A 19,493-nucleotide genomic window follows, 5' to 3' on the forward strand; every position below is an offset into this window, starting at 1 on the left:
CCCCCGCCGGGAGCCTTGCCGGGGCGCGGAGGCGGGCGGGGGGGGGGGGGGGCGGGGGAGGGGGCCGGGGCTGCCGGCAGCGGCCCCCGCCCCCGCCGGAGGCAGGCCGGAGGCACGGGGGGCCGGGGGCGGCCGCAGCCCCGGCCCCGTGAGGAGGCGTCAGGCGCGGGAGCTCCACTCGCGCCCGGACCCGGCGTCGTATAAATGGGGGGCGGCGGCGGCGGCGGCGGCAGCGCTTCGCCCAGACGGAGCCGGAGCCGGAGCCGGCCCGCAGCGGAGGGCGGCTCGGCGACACCGGCGGCGGCGGCACCGTCGGTGGCACCGGCAGCGGCGGCGGCACCGGCCCCGGCACGATGGGCGGCGGCGGCCCGCGGCGGCCCGGCGCTCTGCCGCTGCTGGCGCTGGCGCTGCTGGCGGCTCAGGGCGGCGCGGCCCCGCTGCAGCCCGGCGGCTCCCCCGCGCTCACCAAGATCTACCCCCGCGGCAGCCACTGGGCTGTGGGTAAGTCTCCGTTCCGCCCGGCAGCCCGCCCGGACCGACCCTCCCTCCCTCCCTCCGCCCGCGCCTCGCCCCGCCCGGCGCCGCGCCGCCCCGACGGCTCCCCGTGCCCCCGGGGACAGCGGCTCGGCTGCCGCGGCCGGGATGGGGGGAGACACACACGACAGTCCGGCGTCCGGGAGGGCTTCCCGGGCCGCCTGCGCTGTCCGCAACGTCGCCCCCGCCCCGACGGGCGCTCGCCGGTACCGGGCGGCGCTGCCCCGAGGAGCCGCGGGCGCGGAGCAGCTCTGCCGCGGAGGCCATCGGCGTCCCGGCCAGCCCCGGCCTCCGCCGCTGCGCCCCGCGGTTGTGCGGGGCAGAGGGCGCGGGGTAACCCCGCTTTCTCCGCCACCTTGGACGTGTTTGTTCGCTGATGGTGCTCCTGCCTTCCCTCGGGGGTGCGGGAACCCAGCAGCCCCCGGCACCCCAGGGCACAGCCGCACCTCGGGGAGCCCTGGCCCCCGCCGGGCCCGGGGCGCTCAGCCCGCAGGAGGCTTCTCCCCTTCCCTCCTTTGCAGCCAAAAGCCGACTGTGATTTCATTTCGGTGACAGTGAAGTGTCAAAAGTGCGTCCAGTTTAGCTCCCAGAAGGGCACTGGAACTCGGGTTCCCGCATCCCGTGTCAAGGCAGGGGAAGTCTAAAACCTGCAGCTTCTCCACCTGCTTCTTATTCCAGCAAATCTGACCAGGTCCCTCGCCCAAGCTCCAGGCAAAATGCTTGGTCATCTCTGCCCCCCTCTCAGCAACGTTTTCTCTGACAACGTAGCATGAGAGACAGAGGCAGTAATTGTGTGGGACACTGTGACAAAATCTCCAGTCCCAGTTGTGTTTCAACTTTGACATCATCTGACCCCTTCCCTTCCCTCCACACAGTCAGTAACAACTTCAGCTGATGTTTGAACAATCAAACCTATACCTGTTTTGGTTAAGTTCATGCTACTGTCATTGTTGTTACAGGACATTTAATGGGGAAAAAGAGCACTGGAGATTTTCCCTATGTTTATGAAGAAGAAAACAAGACACCATTTTCGGCATTACCTGAAAATATCAAGCAGCTGGAAGACTATCTGCAGTGGGAAGCAATCTCAAAATATTTGCTACGGCTGCTGGAAGGGAATGAAAATAAAAGTGCTCACTTTTTAAAAGGCGGGCTTCCCTGGTACACCAGGAACACCTGGGAGACAGATGACAATAGCAGTTGGAAAGATGTAAGTAAGATAAAACCTGTAAAAGCACTCCATATGTTCAAATTGCGTTTTACAGCTTCCTCTAGCTTGTGGATTGTCCAGAAAAGTAGCAGAAATGCATCTCGTGCACTGGTCATTCAGTAAAGTAAGACTCTTGATTATGGATTGCCACCCACAGATTGTATTTTTTATGAATTAATTTGCTACTGGGCATAAGCTCAGCAAGCACTAAGTCTGTATTCCCGTTAGGTTTGCTCGGTTGTTTCATTCTTCTCGTTTCTAGCTCTTCATGCTCAGATGACCACGTCAGCACCAAGTTCTGTATTAACGCAGCAAAACCAAGCCAGTGTGAAAAACGGGTGTGGATGTAGAGGGCAGGAGGCAGGTGAAGGGTGGTGTGTATCAGGCCACATGACACCAACTGTGTCCCTTGGCTGCTGTGCCGCTGCCCGTACCTGTCTGGCTGTGAGGTGCTGCCCGTCCGTGGAGAGAGCAGTTGGGGCCCAGAGGTTCTTCTGCTCCCATCTTTGTCTTTGTCCCGTGCAAGTCTTGTCCCCCGGCTGATGGTGCTGGCCATTACTGTGGTCATCCGGGGTCTTGCAAAATGAGTATGTGGCTACTGATAAGCTGTAATGTGTGCCTGGGACCCACCTCCTCTTCCCTTGTAGTTATTAGCACAAGACTTTGGAACAGGTTCACCCCAATTCTTTTGGAAAATCCTACAAAATACCCTTGGAAGGATATCAATCAGGTTTTACAGAAAGTAATCAGGGTCTAAAGGACATAATGTAAATTGCAGAATTCACTAGAAAATCCCTTTCTTTGTAATGTTCCAGGTACAGTAATGGTGATGTAGCTGCAGAATTCTTTTGGGTGACATTGAAATAGAATAAAAAGATTAATACACCCCCTTAAAGACATTAATGTGAAGATTTTTTCCTTCCCATATTCTACGGTAATATGATGTAATTAATATTCCTGGGCTAACTTCAGCCCAGTCTCCCTCATGAAATTCTGGTGCAAAGTCAGTGAGTACTTTGTTTTTGACTTGAATATGGGTAAAAATTTACCCCTTAAATTAAGCCGTGATTTAAGTCTCCTACACCACTGGTATGAATGCTGTCCCTAGGTTTCTTTCTGGCTATGGCTTTATGACAATGATACTTATAATAAGTGTGATTAATACTATCTAAAAAAGAAACTATTTCATCTTCAGCTCTGCAGTGTGCAGCTTTGTAATCAGATCAGATGAACAAATTCCATTATGCTATGTAAAGAGGTCTAAAAGTGTGTCTAAAAGTATCTGGTAATAAATCAGACTTATGAAGGCTGAAAGTTGCCTCCGGTAAGTTGAATCATATCCATATGTATATACATTTATGCTAAATTAATACCTACATTTTTGTGGTCAGACATTGAACATATATGTGGAATAATGAGATTATTGCCTTAAATATCCAGATTGCTCCAATGATTAGTTAAAAAATCATGTCTTTCATGTGACTAAAATATAGGACAACTTGCAGAACCTCATTTTGCCATAGAACCTTTGATTTCCAGCATTCAGCAGTCACTTTGTCTCCATCTTGAAGTAAAACATAATCATGAAGGTAGTACGTAACCTGTGCTTTCCTACTGTTGGCCACAAGTACCCGATTATATGCGGTCTGGGTAAGATACGATGTATTATTTTTCCTTTGGCTTCAGAAAGTAAAAACCCAGCACCTGGAAGTTAAGCTATGTATCTTCTTGAGATCTGCCTTCCAGATGAAGACAACCTGAAGATCAAAAGGAATGTGCTTTACTTTTTTCAGGGTTGTAATAGTTTCCTAAACATTTAAAGAATGAGAATCATTATTTTTAGTAAAGGAGGCCTGGTTTATTTATAAAGGTGGAATTCTGGTATACATATGAAATTCAGTCATACATGTATGCAGTGATACAGGAGCACAAACGGCCTTTGAATTTTGATTCTGTAGGTTTTTCTGGATGTGAGGGGTTCCACGTTGCACAAACTTTGGGTGGACAACAGCTTTGTTTAAGGTGCCACTGTGTCACAGCTCGTGAAGGTGTCCCTGTGCAGGAGTGATGAATGGAGCTGCCTGCCCCGGTGGAAGGTGGCCGGGTAGAGTAAACTGACCATGACAGTGCAGTGCCTATGAGAAGTTTGTACTCGGCATTAAATACTTTTCCAGCCATATTGTGTTTGAGTTTGAAACAGAAACTAATTCTAGGAGGAACCAGACACCGTATTTACAGTGGGTTACTGTTCACTGTGGAATGGGCTGTTGGATTGGGGTACTGAAATGTCACCAAAAAAAGGTAAATCGTGAACCCTACTGTCAGGTGGTGGAATAGCTGTCCCAAGACCCTATCGCCGGCGAGGGGGCTACAACTCTCCGAGGCTGAGCGTGCACTTGCAAAGTCTGTCTCTGTGTGCCCACAGGGTTGCGAAGACAGGCTGCATTGTGAGGATAGGTACTAGGAGGAATTTGTTTCATGGACTCTTTCAAATTTAGCTGATTTAATTTAAAATTTTAATTTTAAGTTTAAGATCAGAAATCCCCAAAGCTGGAGGCTGCAGAAGTAAATACAGATGTGTACTTCAGGTAACTCCATTCAGGGTCTTGCTTATTAGCTCCAATTCATGCAGTGCACTGTTCACCACTAATGCGCAGACTGTGCTGTACATTTCTCAAGAATAAAAAAATTCTGTCTGAAAGACTCATCTAGAGCAGAGAAAGTGCTGTAATGCACAAATAGTCAAAAAAGCCAAAGAGATGAGCATAATAGTTCTGGGAATTAGGCTTAGGGTGGTGCACCTGAGTTACTTTCTTCTGTTTTCAGTTAATACCAGGCAAATGAAGATCTTGGCTGCTCTTTATTCTGTGAATAAATTACTGTTAAAGTATTTAAAGGTCAGAAGGGAAATCTCTCCTGCAAGTTGGCCTAAGTGTAAAAGTAAGTTGGAAAATAAGCTTCAAATTGTTTCTATGACTTGGCTTTTTAACGCTTAATGAGACACTATATAAATGAGATGGCAGACAGAATTATGTGGGAGAACGACTTTCCTCATTCTTTGGCAGCTGGTTATTATGCTAACCAAGACAAATTAGGTCTGTTTTGGAAAGATTATTAGGAACGTGTGTGTTAGGTGAATACACAGAGCAGATGTGTATTAGGCTTATTAACTTAGTGAATTATTTTTCTCAGGACTGGTCTATAAATAATATTTTCTCTTTTTATTAGATGATGGACTATCTGCTTCAAGTTGTGAATATGAAAGAGAGCACTCCGAGCTGAAGGAAGGCCTCTCAATAGCGAAGAAATGGAATACTTTCCGTAAGAGACTATATTTCACAAGCACTTGATTGTATCAGATAATCAGCAAGGTCTCTTTTCTGTAAACAAATTTCCTTTGTGTAAAATATCTAAATACACATATTCTTGTATGTTTCAGCAATGACTAAACTCTCTACTTCATTCATTTTCAAGGTTGCATTTTTCTCACTTGAATGGCTTTGATATATATAATTGTCACGGAAGGGTCTTCCAATTAATTATATGACTTACCTATCTAATCAGTTCATCTCTTAGTTCGAAACTACATGACATTTCAACATTCGCAATAAATAGTACTAATAAAAAGGCTGAGTTTATACTTTTGAGTTAATAAAATGGAAATTGACTGTGCCACAGCTAGCAACAAAGAAACAACAGAATGATTTCTTTTCCACCAAGACTGCTCTTGAAGTGCCCCTTGGCCTGTGCCTGTTTCCAGGCGAGGGGAGCTGACCCGGCCCGACGAGGGGGAGCCCATCTCCCCAGTGGTACCCCGCGGCAGGACCGGCGGGTGCCCCTGGACACCAGGGAGCGCGTTGTCACTGCGAGGGTGACCAGCACCGGCACGGGCTGCCCGGGGGGTGGTGGAGTCTCCATCCGTGGAGACATTCGGAAGCCTGGGGACGGTCCTGGGCAGGTGGAGGAGGCTCCTGGGCGAGCAGGGCGTTGGACGAGGCGACCTCGGGGCCCCTCCCGCCCTCGGCCATTCTCCGGGGCGCAGAGCGGGCGGAGAGATGAATCAGTCAAACGCCTGGTTTCGCACAAACGCGAATCATCTGTCGAACACCCGGCTCGTCGCAGGGGCCATAAACCTCCGTCCCGGCTTAAACCCCCGCGGGGCTGGGCCGGACCCAGCGCCAGCAGGCGGCGCCCTCGGCCCAGGGACGGGCGCGCGGGCCGAGGGGCGGGGCCGGGCGGGGCGGGGTTCAAACTTCACCCCGCGTCTCCCTTGGGTGCCCGTCGGGCCGAGCGGGCCCGGCACCGGCACGTCGTGTCGCGTTAACCCCTCGCCCGCGCCGGTACGCAGCTCCGATTCCACGTTTCACGGCCTCTCGTGGGGATCGGTGCTGGTTCCCTCCCACTGAACCGCGGGGGGACTAATTAACGCCCCGAGGAGCGCTCTGCAGCCCTCGCACCCAACCCCGCACGTCCTCAGACAAAACTGTGGGGAAAAAGGCTCTGCAGTGTCGACTGGCCTGCTAGGGACGACCTGCATGCTTCATTTGGGTAAATCTCATTTATCTCAGGGGACATCCCAGCCTGTGCCAGTCAAAGGGAATACCCAGTGTATTTAATTGCAGTCCCGGGATTTTTATAACTTAAAAACGCTTACCTTTTTCAATTTTGTCTCTCTCTTTTTGTCCCCGTTTGTCACCTTGCCCAAAGACAATGCAAAGCCTTGCCAGGAGTTAGGTTTAGCACTTGGGAGAAATCCACCTGCTCATGCGGTGTGCCAGTCTCCCTCCCTTCCCTCCAAGGCCCTCTTCCCTCCCGGAGGAAAGGCCATGTCAGACAGCTCATGTGCAGTCTGGGTTCTGCCATCAAGGGATTTGATTTTGGCTCAGCACAAGGCCAGATGGGGACAGCTGTACCTAAATGCTCTGCCAGGACACCCAGAAGGAAGCTGCTCAGAAAGACAAGCAGGAATCCCCAGAAGAGCAGGAGAAGCAGCTCTTCCTGGGGCGGAGAGGAGGGTAGGCTCTCAGGTCCCGCGCCGTGCAGATTGCCCACCTCACCCAAAGTGTGCAGCAGCTCAGCCAGCGCCGCATACCCTCAGGCGGCAGTGCCCGGCGCGGGGCTGACCTTCCCTGCAGCCCCTCCGCAGAAGCTCCAGCAGGTCCCGCTCACCTGCTCATTTCACGCCTGGACGTCACAGCCATCGCGGCTTCTGGTACCAAAGAGACCGAGAGACAAATTACCATCACACTTCCGAGAAGTCACCGGCCCCACCAACCTCCTCGCTACCACCCCAGCTCACCTTCAACTAACTGCTCCTCCAAACCCAAAGGTGGAGTCACAGCACCTGCAAAACCAAGAGGCAAATGCTGGACGGAAGTTGCCGTGTAACACTTCTCTGTTAGATGCCGACCTGAACGACCGTCACTTCACCCTCTCAGCTGCTCGCTGGCACATGCCTTCCCCTCCGAGGCTACGTGCAGCCCCGGGAAGAACCAAAGCACAAGACCCATGCTGAGATATTGCCCTCTCCAGCTCCAGCCGCGGCAGCTCCTGTCCACGGTCCACAGCCGAGAAGGGCTCTGCCTGTCCCTTTTTGCCCCCGTGCCATGAGCAGCGCAAGGCCAGGCACAGACACCCCATGCCAGCCCGAGGCGGGCACAGTCAGCGGCATCCCCAGGGCAGGGATGGACCAGCGCAGCCTCAGCACGGCCTCTGGAAGAGGGAAAGAGGCAGCACTGACCGTTATTGCCGTAGGTCACCCCCGGCCAGAGCCCCACCTTCCACAGGGGCTTCTGCAGACGCCCCGAGGGCCAGCCTGCTGCCCTCACCACACGGCTTGGCGGTGGCCTGGGGCTACGGGACAGGCTTGAGGGCAGGTGCTACAGCTCGAGGCAGCTGCACGGCTCCAGCTACACACACCCCCACCCCCATTGGGACCCCCATCGGGACTTTCCTTGGGGTCGCCCTTTTGCAGGGCCCTGACCTCCCCCCCGGTGCTGCCCCGGCACTGCTGCCCCACAGGGACCCCCAGCACTCAGGCAGCCCCGTGGTGCCAGTGCACCAGCTTCCTGCCACCCACGACTGCAGCACCGCACCCTCCCCTCCCTGGCCCTAGCGTGGGTCTTCCTGGGCTGGTCGCTGTGCGCCCCAGGCCCCCCGACCCCTCCGTGTCACCTTCCCTGGGATATCCCTGGTGGTAGGGACCCCCCCCCGGCCCCATGCACCAGGGACCCCCCGGCCACACAGAAGGGAAAATGGATGACCATAGGGCACACCAAAGAAGCACTGGTGAAACTCTGGGATGGGAGGAAAGCTAAAGAGGAAGCATTGTAGCATACTGTATGACAAACATGGGGCCTTAGGGCACGCAGAAGGACTTGGGAGGAACCTAAAATATGAATTCAGGAGTTCAGAAGGCTCCAGGGCACAGCCAAATACAAACTGGTGCACAACAAAGGGGCCGTGCAGCATGCCATGGGGCTCAGTGTGGCTGATCAGAAGTGGCCTTCAGCCACCACCAGACTCTATGGAAACGCCCTCTCCCGGCATCGCTTGCGCTGGCCCCAGCCCTTCACCAGCATCTTGGGTACTGTATATGGTTGCCCCTTCGGGGACCCTGGAAGAGGAGGCTGCAGTGACCTCGATGGGGATGAAGAGCTCACAACCTGTACTCCTTCAGATCTTCCTTACTATCCCCTCGGTCCATGCTTGCCCCAGCCCAGACAGCCCAGACCAGCCCTCGCCGTGCTCCGGCCTCACTCACCCCACCCCTGCCCAACACACAGCCTTCTCTCCCCACTAACTTGCACCAACTCAACCCAGGGACCCTGTACCCAAAGCCTGCTTCCAGTCAGGCTTGCGCGCCTGCCTCCCCACAGCCCCAGAGTGCTGCACCTGCGAGAGCAGGAGCATGTGCACAGGCCCAGAATGGGGAGCAATCTTGGGTTCCATTTTTGTATTTTACTATTGTTTGTGCTCTGTTCCCACCCAAAACTTCATCTGTGCATACCTAACCCAAAAATTGCTTAGTCCTTAGCAACTTCAGTCACTTGTAGCACTTAGGTTTTTCCCCTCTCAAAACTTGGCCCTTTCTGTACATTCTTCCTTAAAATAACATGACTGAAACCAACAAAATGGGTCAAGCAGCCGCTCTTCAAGTTGGTGGTTCTGAGAGGATTATCACACAAATGAATCGAACTACTAAGGTCGCTGAACAATTCTAGTTTTAGAGCATTTTTCCAAAGCTTTAACTGTGGTTCCCTGCTAGGTTATGTTATAAAAAGCTTGTCTCCATAAACGCAGAGTCACACAGAGGCACTATGGCAGGTGAGGAGCCCAGTGACCCAGTCAGAGAAACAGAGCCCCTGCCCTGGCTCCTGCCAGAGTCACCAGCCCTGGTGTGCGATGTCACCACAATGAGCAGCCGTGAGAGGCTTCTGGGTCACTGTGCAGAATGAGGAAGGGTACTGCCGAAGGATATGGGGCCTGCTATGGATGTGAGGGAAAGGCATTTGGGGACTGCACAGGATGTACCCTGGTATGTTTACTGGAAGAAACAAAGGTGGGGAGGTGTCAGAGCAGTTTGGGGCAGATCAAGGACGGGAAAATAGGACAAGGGGATAAAAAGGGCTGGTGGCATGCAAATAGGTTGCTGGTCAGTAGGATTGTCTGGCCATGCCCTGCACCTGATCAGCACAGGCTGTCCTGTCTTCTCATTAAACTCCACCTCTAGGTATTTTCATGAATGAAAGGTTCTCTGGTTTTGTGTGTGTAGGTTTGAGTGCCCACAGCTGAAGTCATATTGCAGGTCACAGGGGCCCATGTGTCTGTGGTGCCAGCAACTGGAGAGACCTGAAAGAGCAACCAGAGTCAGAGCACAGGTCATAAGGACCTTGTGCCAACAGCTGCAGCAAGTGAGAGTGTGTGTGCCAGTGTGTGGTCACTAACAAATACAAAGCCAGACAGGGTAGGTCGAGTGCTTGGGAGCCAGGTACATGTGTGTGGGACCTGAAGGAGCTGGCTATCACAGGGACCGAGACACTTGTCCACTGGGTTTGTGTCTCTGTGTGGGAAGAAAGCAGGGAGAGCAAGAATCCAGTGCCAGCTGCTGGACAGCCTGTGTGTCCGAGCGCTGTTGCCCAAGAGATCCACAGTGAGAGCAGCACCTGTGTCAGCCACTGGAGCGGTGTGGGAGTGTCAGCTCTGTGCAGCTGTGGGACATTCAATATGTTAAGAGTCAAATCATGTGTTAATGGTAAATGATTAAGAGGCAAGTCGGCATTGGCCTGTCTGCCCTGCACAGCTGTGGGAGATTCAATATTTAAGAGCCAAATCGACATTGGCCAGAGAGCTCTGTCTGGGGAGCTGGGTGAAGGTGGAGAGCTCTGCTCAGGGAAGCACTGATAAGGTGGAGAGTTCTGCTCGGGGAACCTCTGCTTGGTGAGCCAGACAGGAGTTCTGTCCTGTGGTGGCTTGGAGAAGTGCCAACTCTGCACCGGCCAGGAGAAGCAGGCCTTGGAAGAAAGATAAGTCAACATGGGGAAAGTATGGAACTGTTTCTGGGAGAGAGGATTGATGACTGTCTAGTTGCTGACTTGCTTATCATGAAGTAAGAGCTAAGGTAGCAAGAGCATGTGAGAGCATAAGTATGTAGCATTGTAATAATAAAGCGTCTCTCCTTCTGCACTTCAGTGGGGAGTCTGTGCCTCAGTTGCCACAGAGCGGGACTGCGAGCCGCAGGGGCTCGTGTGCCCAGGTGCTGGGGAGACCTGAGACCTAGAGACCAGCCACGGGGCAAACTGAGGCCAGCTGCTGGCGGACTGACAGTGTGTGAGTGCGGGGAGCCTGGAGAGCCAGGGCTGAGCTACAGGACAGGATGAGTGTCTGCCCAGCTACTGGAGGGACTCAGCTCCTTCTTATGATATATTTCCTACTAATGAGCCATCATCCTGATCAGCCAGAGAGAGGAACAGGATGAGGCTGTTAGTGCCATTTACATTTTGATGAGTGCTGGATGTTGCTGCCCATGTTGATCTGTGTGGCTGGCACATATATATATGTTTATATGTATGTTGTGTTTGTGTGTGCCTGGGAACAGATGCCCAGCCCCATCACTAGCTGGACCCAGGGGCATGGAGCTGCAGCAGTTCAACTGACACCAGGGAACTAACCTATGTGTTTGTGACTCCCCCAGAAGGTTTGCCATTTGCACCCCACCCTGTAGCCAGGGGTGGAAAGGACTGCCAGGCCTTTAACCAGGCTAGAGATTGGTGCTGCTGGGCACAGCCCTGAAGCCACAAAAGGCACTGGCCTCTCTGGGATTATCATTTTGCCCAGAGGCTTTTTACCCAGTGTTGTGCTGGTGAAAGCAGACAAGTGGGGACTTACATGTGGTGTTTCCAAGATAAATGAGCAGAGGAGGAGAGAAAATTTGAGGCTGTTGTACTGGCTAAACCACTTAAATGTATGCTTGTGGGTGTTTGCTACAGTCCTAAAATGTCAGTAATGCTGGGGATCAGAAAGGCAGGCTTGGTCACTGAGGGACACATATGTGAACATGGTTAAGTTTCTAAGCATAGATAAGCACTTGCTATTTCTGAGAGGTCTTTGCCCATAAGCTTTGGCTGAGGGGTCCACCACCCTGTTAGGGACAGATGACTGTGCCTTGCTTCAACACGCTGCTCTGGGGCACGAGGGCCACCCTCATGTTAAAGTGCTGAATACAACTTTGGTGGCTGCAACTGCTGTCAGTTAGGTAGATCTTGTATCTTGCCCTTTTCAGTGTCTGTCATTGTTTCAACTAACAGTATCAGGAACAGAAGTGCAATGGACACCTTCATCTCCTACCACCAACAGACGGCTGTCTAATGGCATCTTAAGTGACAGATACATTTATGCAGACAATTTGTTAAAAATGTGCCTTCTTCCATCACTGAAGCTTAACTTATGCATGCATGAGGGATAGGTACTCTTCCTACAAATATATTTACCTTTTTTACTTTACAGTTAAGATCCTTTCTCACACTGTTTATCCCTTGTTCCTTTTAGTTCTTTTACCACAAAGTGATAAGCCCATGTGACAGCTTAATCAGGTACCTTTTCTATGCTCATTTTCTTTTCTTTACTGATGTTGCTCTGGCTCCCTGATGAACACCTTCAAAAACAATCTGCACCGAGTATTTTCAAAACAGGAACTATCACCCTATAGCTTACTAGTTTCCCCTAACGTCACTGCTGCTGTCTGTTAGGCAAATGACTGGTTTTACTTGCTGCTTCTATTAACCCCCTTGTATTTCACATGCGAATACATAAATCACGGACCTGAGTGGAACAGAAACCCCTTCCACCAAAGCATTGCAATAATCACTAGCTTTCTTCTCCTGCAGTCACTCAGCCCACCAGTTCTGACCACATTCTTTTATGTGACCACCTCTTAGTAGGTGGTGTGAATTTTCAGCCTGCTTTCACCATAACCACCTTGCTGTTACTGTGATGCAGGGGCTAAGCAGAATACTAGTGTCTGCACACTGCTGGTTCTGTGCAGAACATGACTGACCCGCTTACAAGAAGCGGTGTTGTCTTAATACCCTAACTGAGCCCTACAAAGAATCTCTTCCTTCTTCTTTGATCCACCCTTAGTTCCCACAGGCCTTCATTATGAAGGCTTCAATCGATTGCTGTTGACATACACTTGAATTCAAATATTTATGCTATTCATAGTGAAATGCTTGTTCAGCTAAATGCTTGGCTGTGTCAGGGATCTTTTGATCAAACTGAGTAAAAGACTTGACCAGGTATTCTGCATAGCCCCAGGTCATACAAAGGAATTCACCAGTGCAGGGGCCACATGCAGTATGCAGCGTAGATCACGTCCAGGGGTCCAGCAGACAGAGGGAAATGTTCTGCCAGGGTAGGACTCGATCTGACTTTTGAAGCCTTTAAGAGCATTGCCTAAGTGGAAGGCAGAGAAGCGGTAGGTAATTGTATCCAAGTAAGATGATTCTTGTGATCGAGAGTGAAGCGCAGGCTGCACACAAACACATCACTCATTCATTCTGAGTGTTTGATTTTTGTCCTCTTTCCTGAGGACTGTAGAGAAATTTGGTGTTGTATTTAACTCCCATTACCCACCTCAGTGATGGGATGTCTCAGTGATGAGACCCCCACTGTCCTACACTTCACTCCCTACAGCTCCTTGCTGCCTTCCCCCAAGGAGCGGCCAGCCCTCTCCACTCCCTGACACCTTAATCTGGAGGATGGTGAGGACGGTGAAGACGGGGGGATGTGGCTGTAGGGAGCGGCCAGGCCTGTGTGCTCCCACAGGCAGCACTGCCCGTTGTCCCACCAGACACAGTCCCTAGCTTCATTTAGACCCGGTGGTTATTTCGTGTGTTCTTATGTGATGTGACAGAGATCTTTCATCTCGGACTCTGCTATGCCCAAGTGATGCATTACCCTAGAGCCTGCTGATATACTTCGGGCATTTTTCTGGTCAGAGTAATGCAGAAAGAGATTCTGCCCGCTTACCCTTCTGCCCTATGGTTGCATGGGTCTCCTGATTATCCTTGCGCTGTTCTTCCAGGATCAGTGCTTTGTAACTCAGCCTCCCCTGTTAAATGCTGCTTTTCCCACTGTGAAAGTCAGCTTTCAATGCTGTGAAGCCTTTCTTCTATGTGTGATCCCTTTACAGATCTCAAAGTCTCATGAGAGCAAAAGGGGGCACTCTCGCACTGCGGTCTCATCTGTATGAGCTCGTTTAACAAATACTCAGGCTGCAGTGTAAGAGCTCTGACCAGTCACCGTTCATCAGTGGGTAGTTAATTCTCTGGTTTGCAACTGACCACCTCTGTTAAGAATCCTTCTTGATAAATGGATGGCAAAGTCATGCTCCTCAGGTGTGTGTTCTTCCTTAAAGTTGCTTTAAACTGTCCCCTACTCAAGGAGAGACTGGCATTTCCATCAATGGCTGACACGTTCGTTCAGCCTGTCTCATTCATCTCTGCTGCTCTTTCTGCTTCCTCCTGCCCAGCAGTGCCAGCAGATGGATGGGGAGGACAGCGCAATGAACTCCAACAGGGAACTTAAAATTAACCTGTCAACAAAGGGGTGGGTGGGGCCGCCATTTTTAACCTAACTCATTGCCTAGTCCCACAACCAGTTTAATGCCCAAAGGTGGGAGCAAGCAGCAGCTGTCAAGGAGTGTGTCACTGCTGCTGAACATGGCAGTGGAGCTCTGCCTGCACTGTCCCCTCAAGGTGGGGAGGGCCACCACAGGGTGCTCTGGGCCACCAAGGACAGAGCCAGGCTGACCCCGCTGGCTGTCACCTCTCTCCGGCAGCACAAGCTTTCCCTGAGACCCCTGTGCCCAGCGCACTGCCCAAGAGCTCTGCTGGCCTTTTACCCTACCTACACCTTCTCCTTGCTTCTCTCCTTATGTCTGTCCCATATACCCAGATTCTCCTGTTTCTTCTTACTCCATACTCACTGAGGAACAAAAATGTGTTTGAACTGTTACTTCAGTTGATCCTTGTGGTTTTTTGGTTGTCATTCTTGCTGCTTGTACTTAGTGCTTCCTCCCATCTGCCTAAGCCTTCTTCCTGAGCATAGGTGCAGGCACTCATCAGAGGTTACATCTACGTGTCCTGCAGTGTCTTCAGGCTGAGGCAAATAAGGCTTGCCATCAGCACTCAGACTAAGCCCAGTTTTTCACTGAGCCACTATCTGTAGCCACTCAGTTCTACCCCTGAGCTCACCACGTACAGCTTGCTCTTTTGGTGAACAGGCTCCCTCGCTGCTCTCCATATCTGATACTCCCCAGTGTAGAAGGAGCAGAGGCTGAGCTCTTTAGGTGACTCCTATGATCATGGTATCCTGCAGCAAGGACACTCTACCTTGGAGAGAGGATTCCTGGTTCCTTGTCTCTGTTTCTAGCACTGTATTATTAAATAATCATACAAGCATAAAATACAGGGACAGTTCTTGGAGCAGAGACCAAACGCAGCTCTAGCTCCCAGACTGAGGGTCTTGTCTGCTCTCTGACTTCTTCTGCATAATGTCATGTTTCAGAGGGAAATAAGTGGATAGCAAGAACCATTCCTTCCCCTTTCTCCTGAAAAGACATGGTGTGATGATTTGAAAGGCGCATGCTTCCTGGGGATGAGCAGAGAATTGCATTGGCTATATCACTCCTTGATCATATGTTTCAGTCACTGGACTAATAGGGAGCTGGGGGAGAATGCTGATGGGTGTCAGGAGAAGCCCAGGTTTGACAATATACATTACACTGAAAAACTCCCTGGATAGGGGCCTTCATGTGGCATAGAGAAACACTTAGTATCTGCAGAATTACTGGACTTAAGCTAGTTCTTCATAAGCCACCCACAATATTCTTAGCTGACCTAGAACAGGAACAGGACTTTACGGCATGGTCTCACTGCAAAATAAGCCAAAGCCAGACAGCTAGCTCAGCTTTTGAACCCCAGTCCCTCTCACTGCCTAACTGCTAGCGCAGTTTTGGCCCCAATAAGTAGCAATTTATGAGAGGGCTTTGGTGCACCACAGAGCAATAGCACAGGCGGAGGATCATTGACAATGGACAGGACAGGTGAGACGGTATCAAAACCAGTTCTCTGAACCCTTTTGCAGCCGCCTTCTGCAGGTTTTATGCTTCAAACCACGTTATACACCCTAAGGCCACAATGCACAGAAAGCAATGCATACTCTTTAAGCTTACAGTGCTTGCTCTGTCTCAGGCACACAGAACTGGAGAAGCACACATGCAAAAAAAACCCCACGTCTTCCATGTTTTAGGGCTAGACAGTCCTCACGTGAAACCCAGTGGAAACCCGGAGTTAGAAGCCAGGTAATGGGGATATTCTGCACTGCACGGACTCAGGGCAGAAGCAGGTCCTGGCACTGTTTCGTTTGGAGTACAGATGTAGTCGATGCACCATCTGAAGCAAAAGGCCAAACAAGCTGGTCCCAAAGTGCTGCAAAGGGTGGCAGCAGAAGGAAATTCTTGCATGGCAGTGCAAGGGTCATACCTGTCACTTCCCTTCTGTCTTTCCTCAGCCACCAACAGCCATCCCAGCTACATCCTCACTCCACGCAGGGCGAAACCTGAATATACGTACTCTGTAGGGAAAGGTAACCAGAGAAAGGTAACCTGCTTACTCTTATAAATTTATACGATTATAGTGTATGATTTAAATAATATAACTAATATAATTCTATATTGTATAATATATGCAATGAGTGTATCAAATATTTATAATATGTAATAGATTATAATAGAGTTATAAGTTAAATCTGTCCACTCTTTAGAGAGAAAAAACATTGTCATATGATATTTAATGCTTGCATTGAAAACATAATAATTTCCTTATAATGATGTAAGGAAAACGCCACTATGGAGGTGGCTACACACTGGAACAGGAGCCCGGAGAGGTCGTCGGATCTCGATCCTTGGAGACATTCAAAACTTAAAGGCCCTGGACAACTGGGCAAGGCTGTGAGCAAGCTGATGTGACTACGCCTGCTTTGAGCTGAGGGTTACACTAGACCCTCCAGCAGTCCTGTCCCCATGTATGTGACTGATTTTTGACCTCTGGTAGCACTGCAGCCACACAATAAACAATAATATACACATACCAAGCAGTCTAGAGGTTGCTTAAGTCTTCTGACCTGCATGTTTCTCCGATGCATCTCAGATATTTTGTGACCTGAGTTGTAAATGAAAGGAGGGAGAAGAGAGAGCATTAAAGATCAAGGATCAGATGTTAAATCCTTCCTGCTCAGTTGCAGGTATCAAACCAGCTTGTAACTGTGCCTTCACCATTAATAGCAGACATACTTTGTGCCACTGTACTCTGCAAGAAAATCACCAGTACGGTTAAACGTGGCTAAGGTGGTTTCTGTTTGACAATATTTACAACTCAGTAGTTCTTGGAAATAAAAGGCCTTATCCTACTGGCCATACGTAGGCAAGTCTCCAGCTAGACTTTGCATGACTGAAGTACAGGATGAGCCCCTGTGTTAGCGTTACTAACCAAGCAATGAGGTCAGTATAGGATAATGGGGAAAACTGAACTCTGCTACAACTAAATGTCATGTTGATAAACGCAACTTCACTGTTTTTTATAAACAAAATTAAACTTAATTTGCTTCACAGTAGCTAAGGTGCTGTTAATTCAAACCCCACAAAATAACTTATTGGACACAGTTAATAGTCAGCAGACCACATAGGCCAGGCTTTGAAAGCATTTAATATTCACTGAAGTGCTGCTTGTATCCAATTATAACTCACTACTTGCCATCTTAATAATTTAAATCTGTCCACTCTTTAGAGAGAAAAAAATGCACTAATCAAAGACATGAATGCACCTTTTGCTTTTGACAGCATTAAATTAAAACTAAATGGTAGATCTTGAATGAGTTACTCTGCAAGAATAAAGGCATTAATGAGGTAATTTCATTATAGAGGCTCATCCAAGCCTATGTGAAAACAAGGGAAGTAAATGGAGAGGAAAGCCGCTGAGGAAATTAGGGTTCCTTCCACACTAATTAATGTTTTGGGGCATTTAGTACAGGCACCAAATTAACTGCTCCAAAGAACTCCATTGAAAAAAAAAATACATTGTTGCCCTGCCATGTAATTAGAAGACAGTACAAGCAGAACACTTAATGAGTATAAAGCCAGCCTTTAAGTTATTCTGCCCAGCTTCTGAAAACATGCCATTGTGGAGGCCTAAGTTTAAGGAAGCACTAGGCGTACAATATAGGATTGTTTAGGTCCTTCTGTTCGGTGAGCTGTAAACAGGTAGCTCTGAATGAGAGACTCTGAGACTCCTGGGAGGCCCGGCTTCCCAGCAGAAGGGGGAAAAAAAAAAAAAGGTCTTAAATGCATCCAGAGGGAAGAAAAAAAGGTGAATAGGCCCGGCACAGCCAGCACAGTGAATGCTCACCGCTGTCTTAAGTGATTACATGATGTTGTGCCACCCCCTCTCATTGAGTTATCTTTACACTGCTTTTGTCTCCTCTAATTGAAGCTGATGAGGTGCTAATTGGTTGCTTTTTTAAAAAAGCACTACTTAAGCACTGGCAAACAGAGTAAGACAGCGTGAGTGGAGTTAATGAGGGCTTAGGGAAAAAAAAAAACCCAACCAAAAAACCAACCAACCTCGAAAAACCAAACCCCAACCAAACCTAAGCCAACCCCCCATACGAATGTGTACAGGAACACATATGTAGGCATGCCTTCCTGGTGGCATAAACAGAGATGTGAAGGGAAATGACTGAACTTAGGTGAGTGGCTGTGAGGATTTGAGTTTTGTGAGAACAGGGGCAACTGGTAATTTTTTTCTTTTGAAAATATTCTTAATATAATTTGGGTATGTAATTAATAACTTTGACAACGTTTTCAATAACAACTCGGATACAGGAATACTCTCAATAATTTGAACCCCATGAAGAAAAGAAAAAGATTTTTTTTTTAAATGCTTTGTGTGGTTTTACCTTTTTTTTTTTGCCAGCTTTATGCAAAGTACTGTGATTAGGGTACATAGTGTTAAACCTGTTGCCATTACAACTGGATCCAGCTTTGCCATACCTGTATGTATTTCCTAAAAAAAGGTTTCGAGTACCATTAGGTACTCTGCATTTTACGCATATTCTGTAGGTGGGTTGATATTGCTTCCCGCATTTCTAGACCAATTCTGAAGTTCCCTGCTACTTAAAGTATTCTGAGTCCTAAAGGAGAGTACAAAAAGTACCTGGTCTATTGCTGATGTTGCCTGGCAATACACAAAAATAATTCTGCAAGCTTTTTGAAAAGGACACTGCAAATGCCTATGTTAAACACAGTCTTCTGCCCTTTCTCAATATGTTTATATATAGTCTACACAGACATGTGGGCACAGAATGGTTTTTCAGTAGCTGCAGGGCTGCATTTCTTACAAGTAATACCTCTGGGACTCCAGGGAGAGGTTGCCCAATGATGACAAGTTTGTCCTCTCTGTCATGGGCTCAGTACCGCCAGGTGATTCTCTAAATCCTTCAAAAGTCCTCCGCTGAGCAGTTTCATATTGGACAAAAAGAGGAAAGTGAAGCTGAAACTAGAAAACCTACAGTCATCTCAGGAAGACAATGCACCTTTTATTAAGACAACTCAGATGATCTATTTATGCTGAAGAGAGATAAGCAGTCAGGGCCCCCCCTTTCCTCACTTCTGTTTTTTTCTTTTTTTGCCTGTGTGTAATGCAGTTAGAAAAACTAATTAGTTTGCAAACAGCGGTTACTTGGGTATGTGTTTATGCTTGGTAATTTGTACCCCTATTCACATTCTAAACCGGATTCTTTTCACTCTAATGCATGGTCACTTGCTTTTCTTTTGGTTGTCATGAAAACGAGGGATTTCTTGCTGGCTGGTAGAAAGAAACTTCCTAGTGAACAAAGTTACAATTAATTCCTCTAAACATGTGTTCCTAGAGCCATCCATCTATAAAATAGGCAACAAAGCAAAGCTCCTTGCTTTAAGAAGTCCCAAAAGATGCAGAGCTGACAAAAAAGTTGGATCCCTTAAGGCTAATTGAGCAAATATCTTTTATTCTTTTTTTCTTTTGCAATTCATGCACTTGAAAAATCTTCATGTGCTTTCCAAGGCAGGTATGACTGTGCCCGCAGAGATCTGTGCTCTCGTCACTGCGGCCTGCTGTGTTCTCACAGAATGCTTGCAGGAGGTAGTCCCTCGGGT

The 19,493-nt window shown here is 49.2% G+C and overlaps 1 protein-coding gene and 1 long non-coding RNA gene across 5 annotated transcripts in view; one reads left to right on the forward strand and one right to left on the reverse strand.

Annotated features, from left to right (window-relative positions):
* Positions 1-353: 353 nt before the first annotated feature.
* GRP (gastrin releasing peptide) lies at positions 354-5,194 on the forward strand. Its single transcript, XM_074857148.1, has 3 exons — positions 354-501; positions 1,494-1,744; positions 4,973-5,194. Exons 1-3 carry the CDS (start codon positions 354-356, stop codon positions 5,024-5,026), a joined length of 453 nt encoding a protein of 150 aa, XP_074713249.1. The 3' UTR covers positions 5,027-5,194.
* Positions 3,578-19,493, reverse strand: part of LOC141938375 (uncharacterized) — a 30,548-nt gene continuing 14,632 nt past the window's right edge. For all 4 annotated transcript variants that reach the window (XR_012627247.1, XR_012627244.1, XR_012627246.1 and 1 more), the window contains 4 exons: positions 16,394-16,464; positions 15,787-15,877; positions 7,044-7,088; positions 3,578-6,953 (listed from right to left, as the gene is read on the reverse strand). This is a non-coding gene — a long non-coding RNA (uncharacterized LOC141938375). The remainder of the gene's footprint in view (positions 6,954-7,043; positions 7,089-15,786; positions 15,878-16,393; positions 16,465-19,493) is intronic.

This window comes from Strix uralensis, chromosome Z (genome assembly GCF_047716275.1).
Source record: "Strix uralensis isolate ZFMK-TIS-50842 chromosome Z, bStrUra1, whole genome shotgun sequence".
NCBI lineage: Eukaryota > Metazoa > Chordata > Aves > Strigiformes > Strigidae > Strix > Strix uralensis.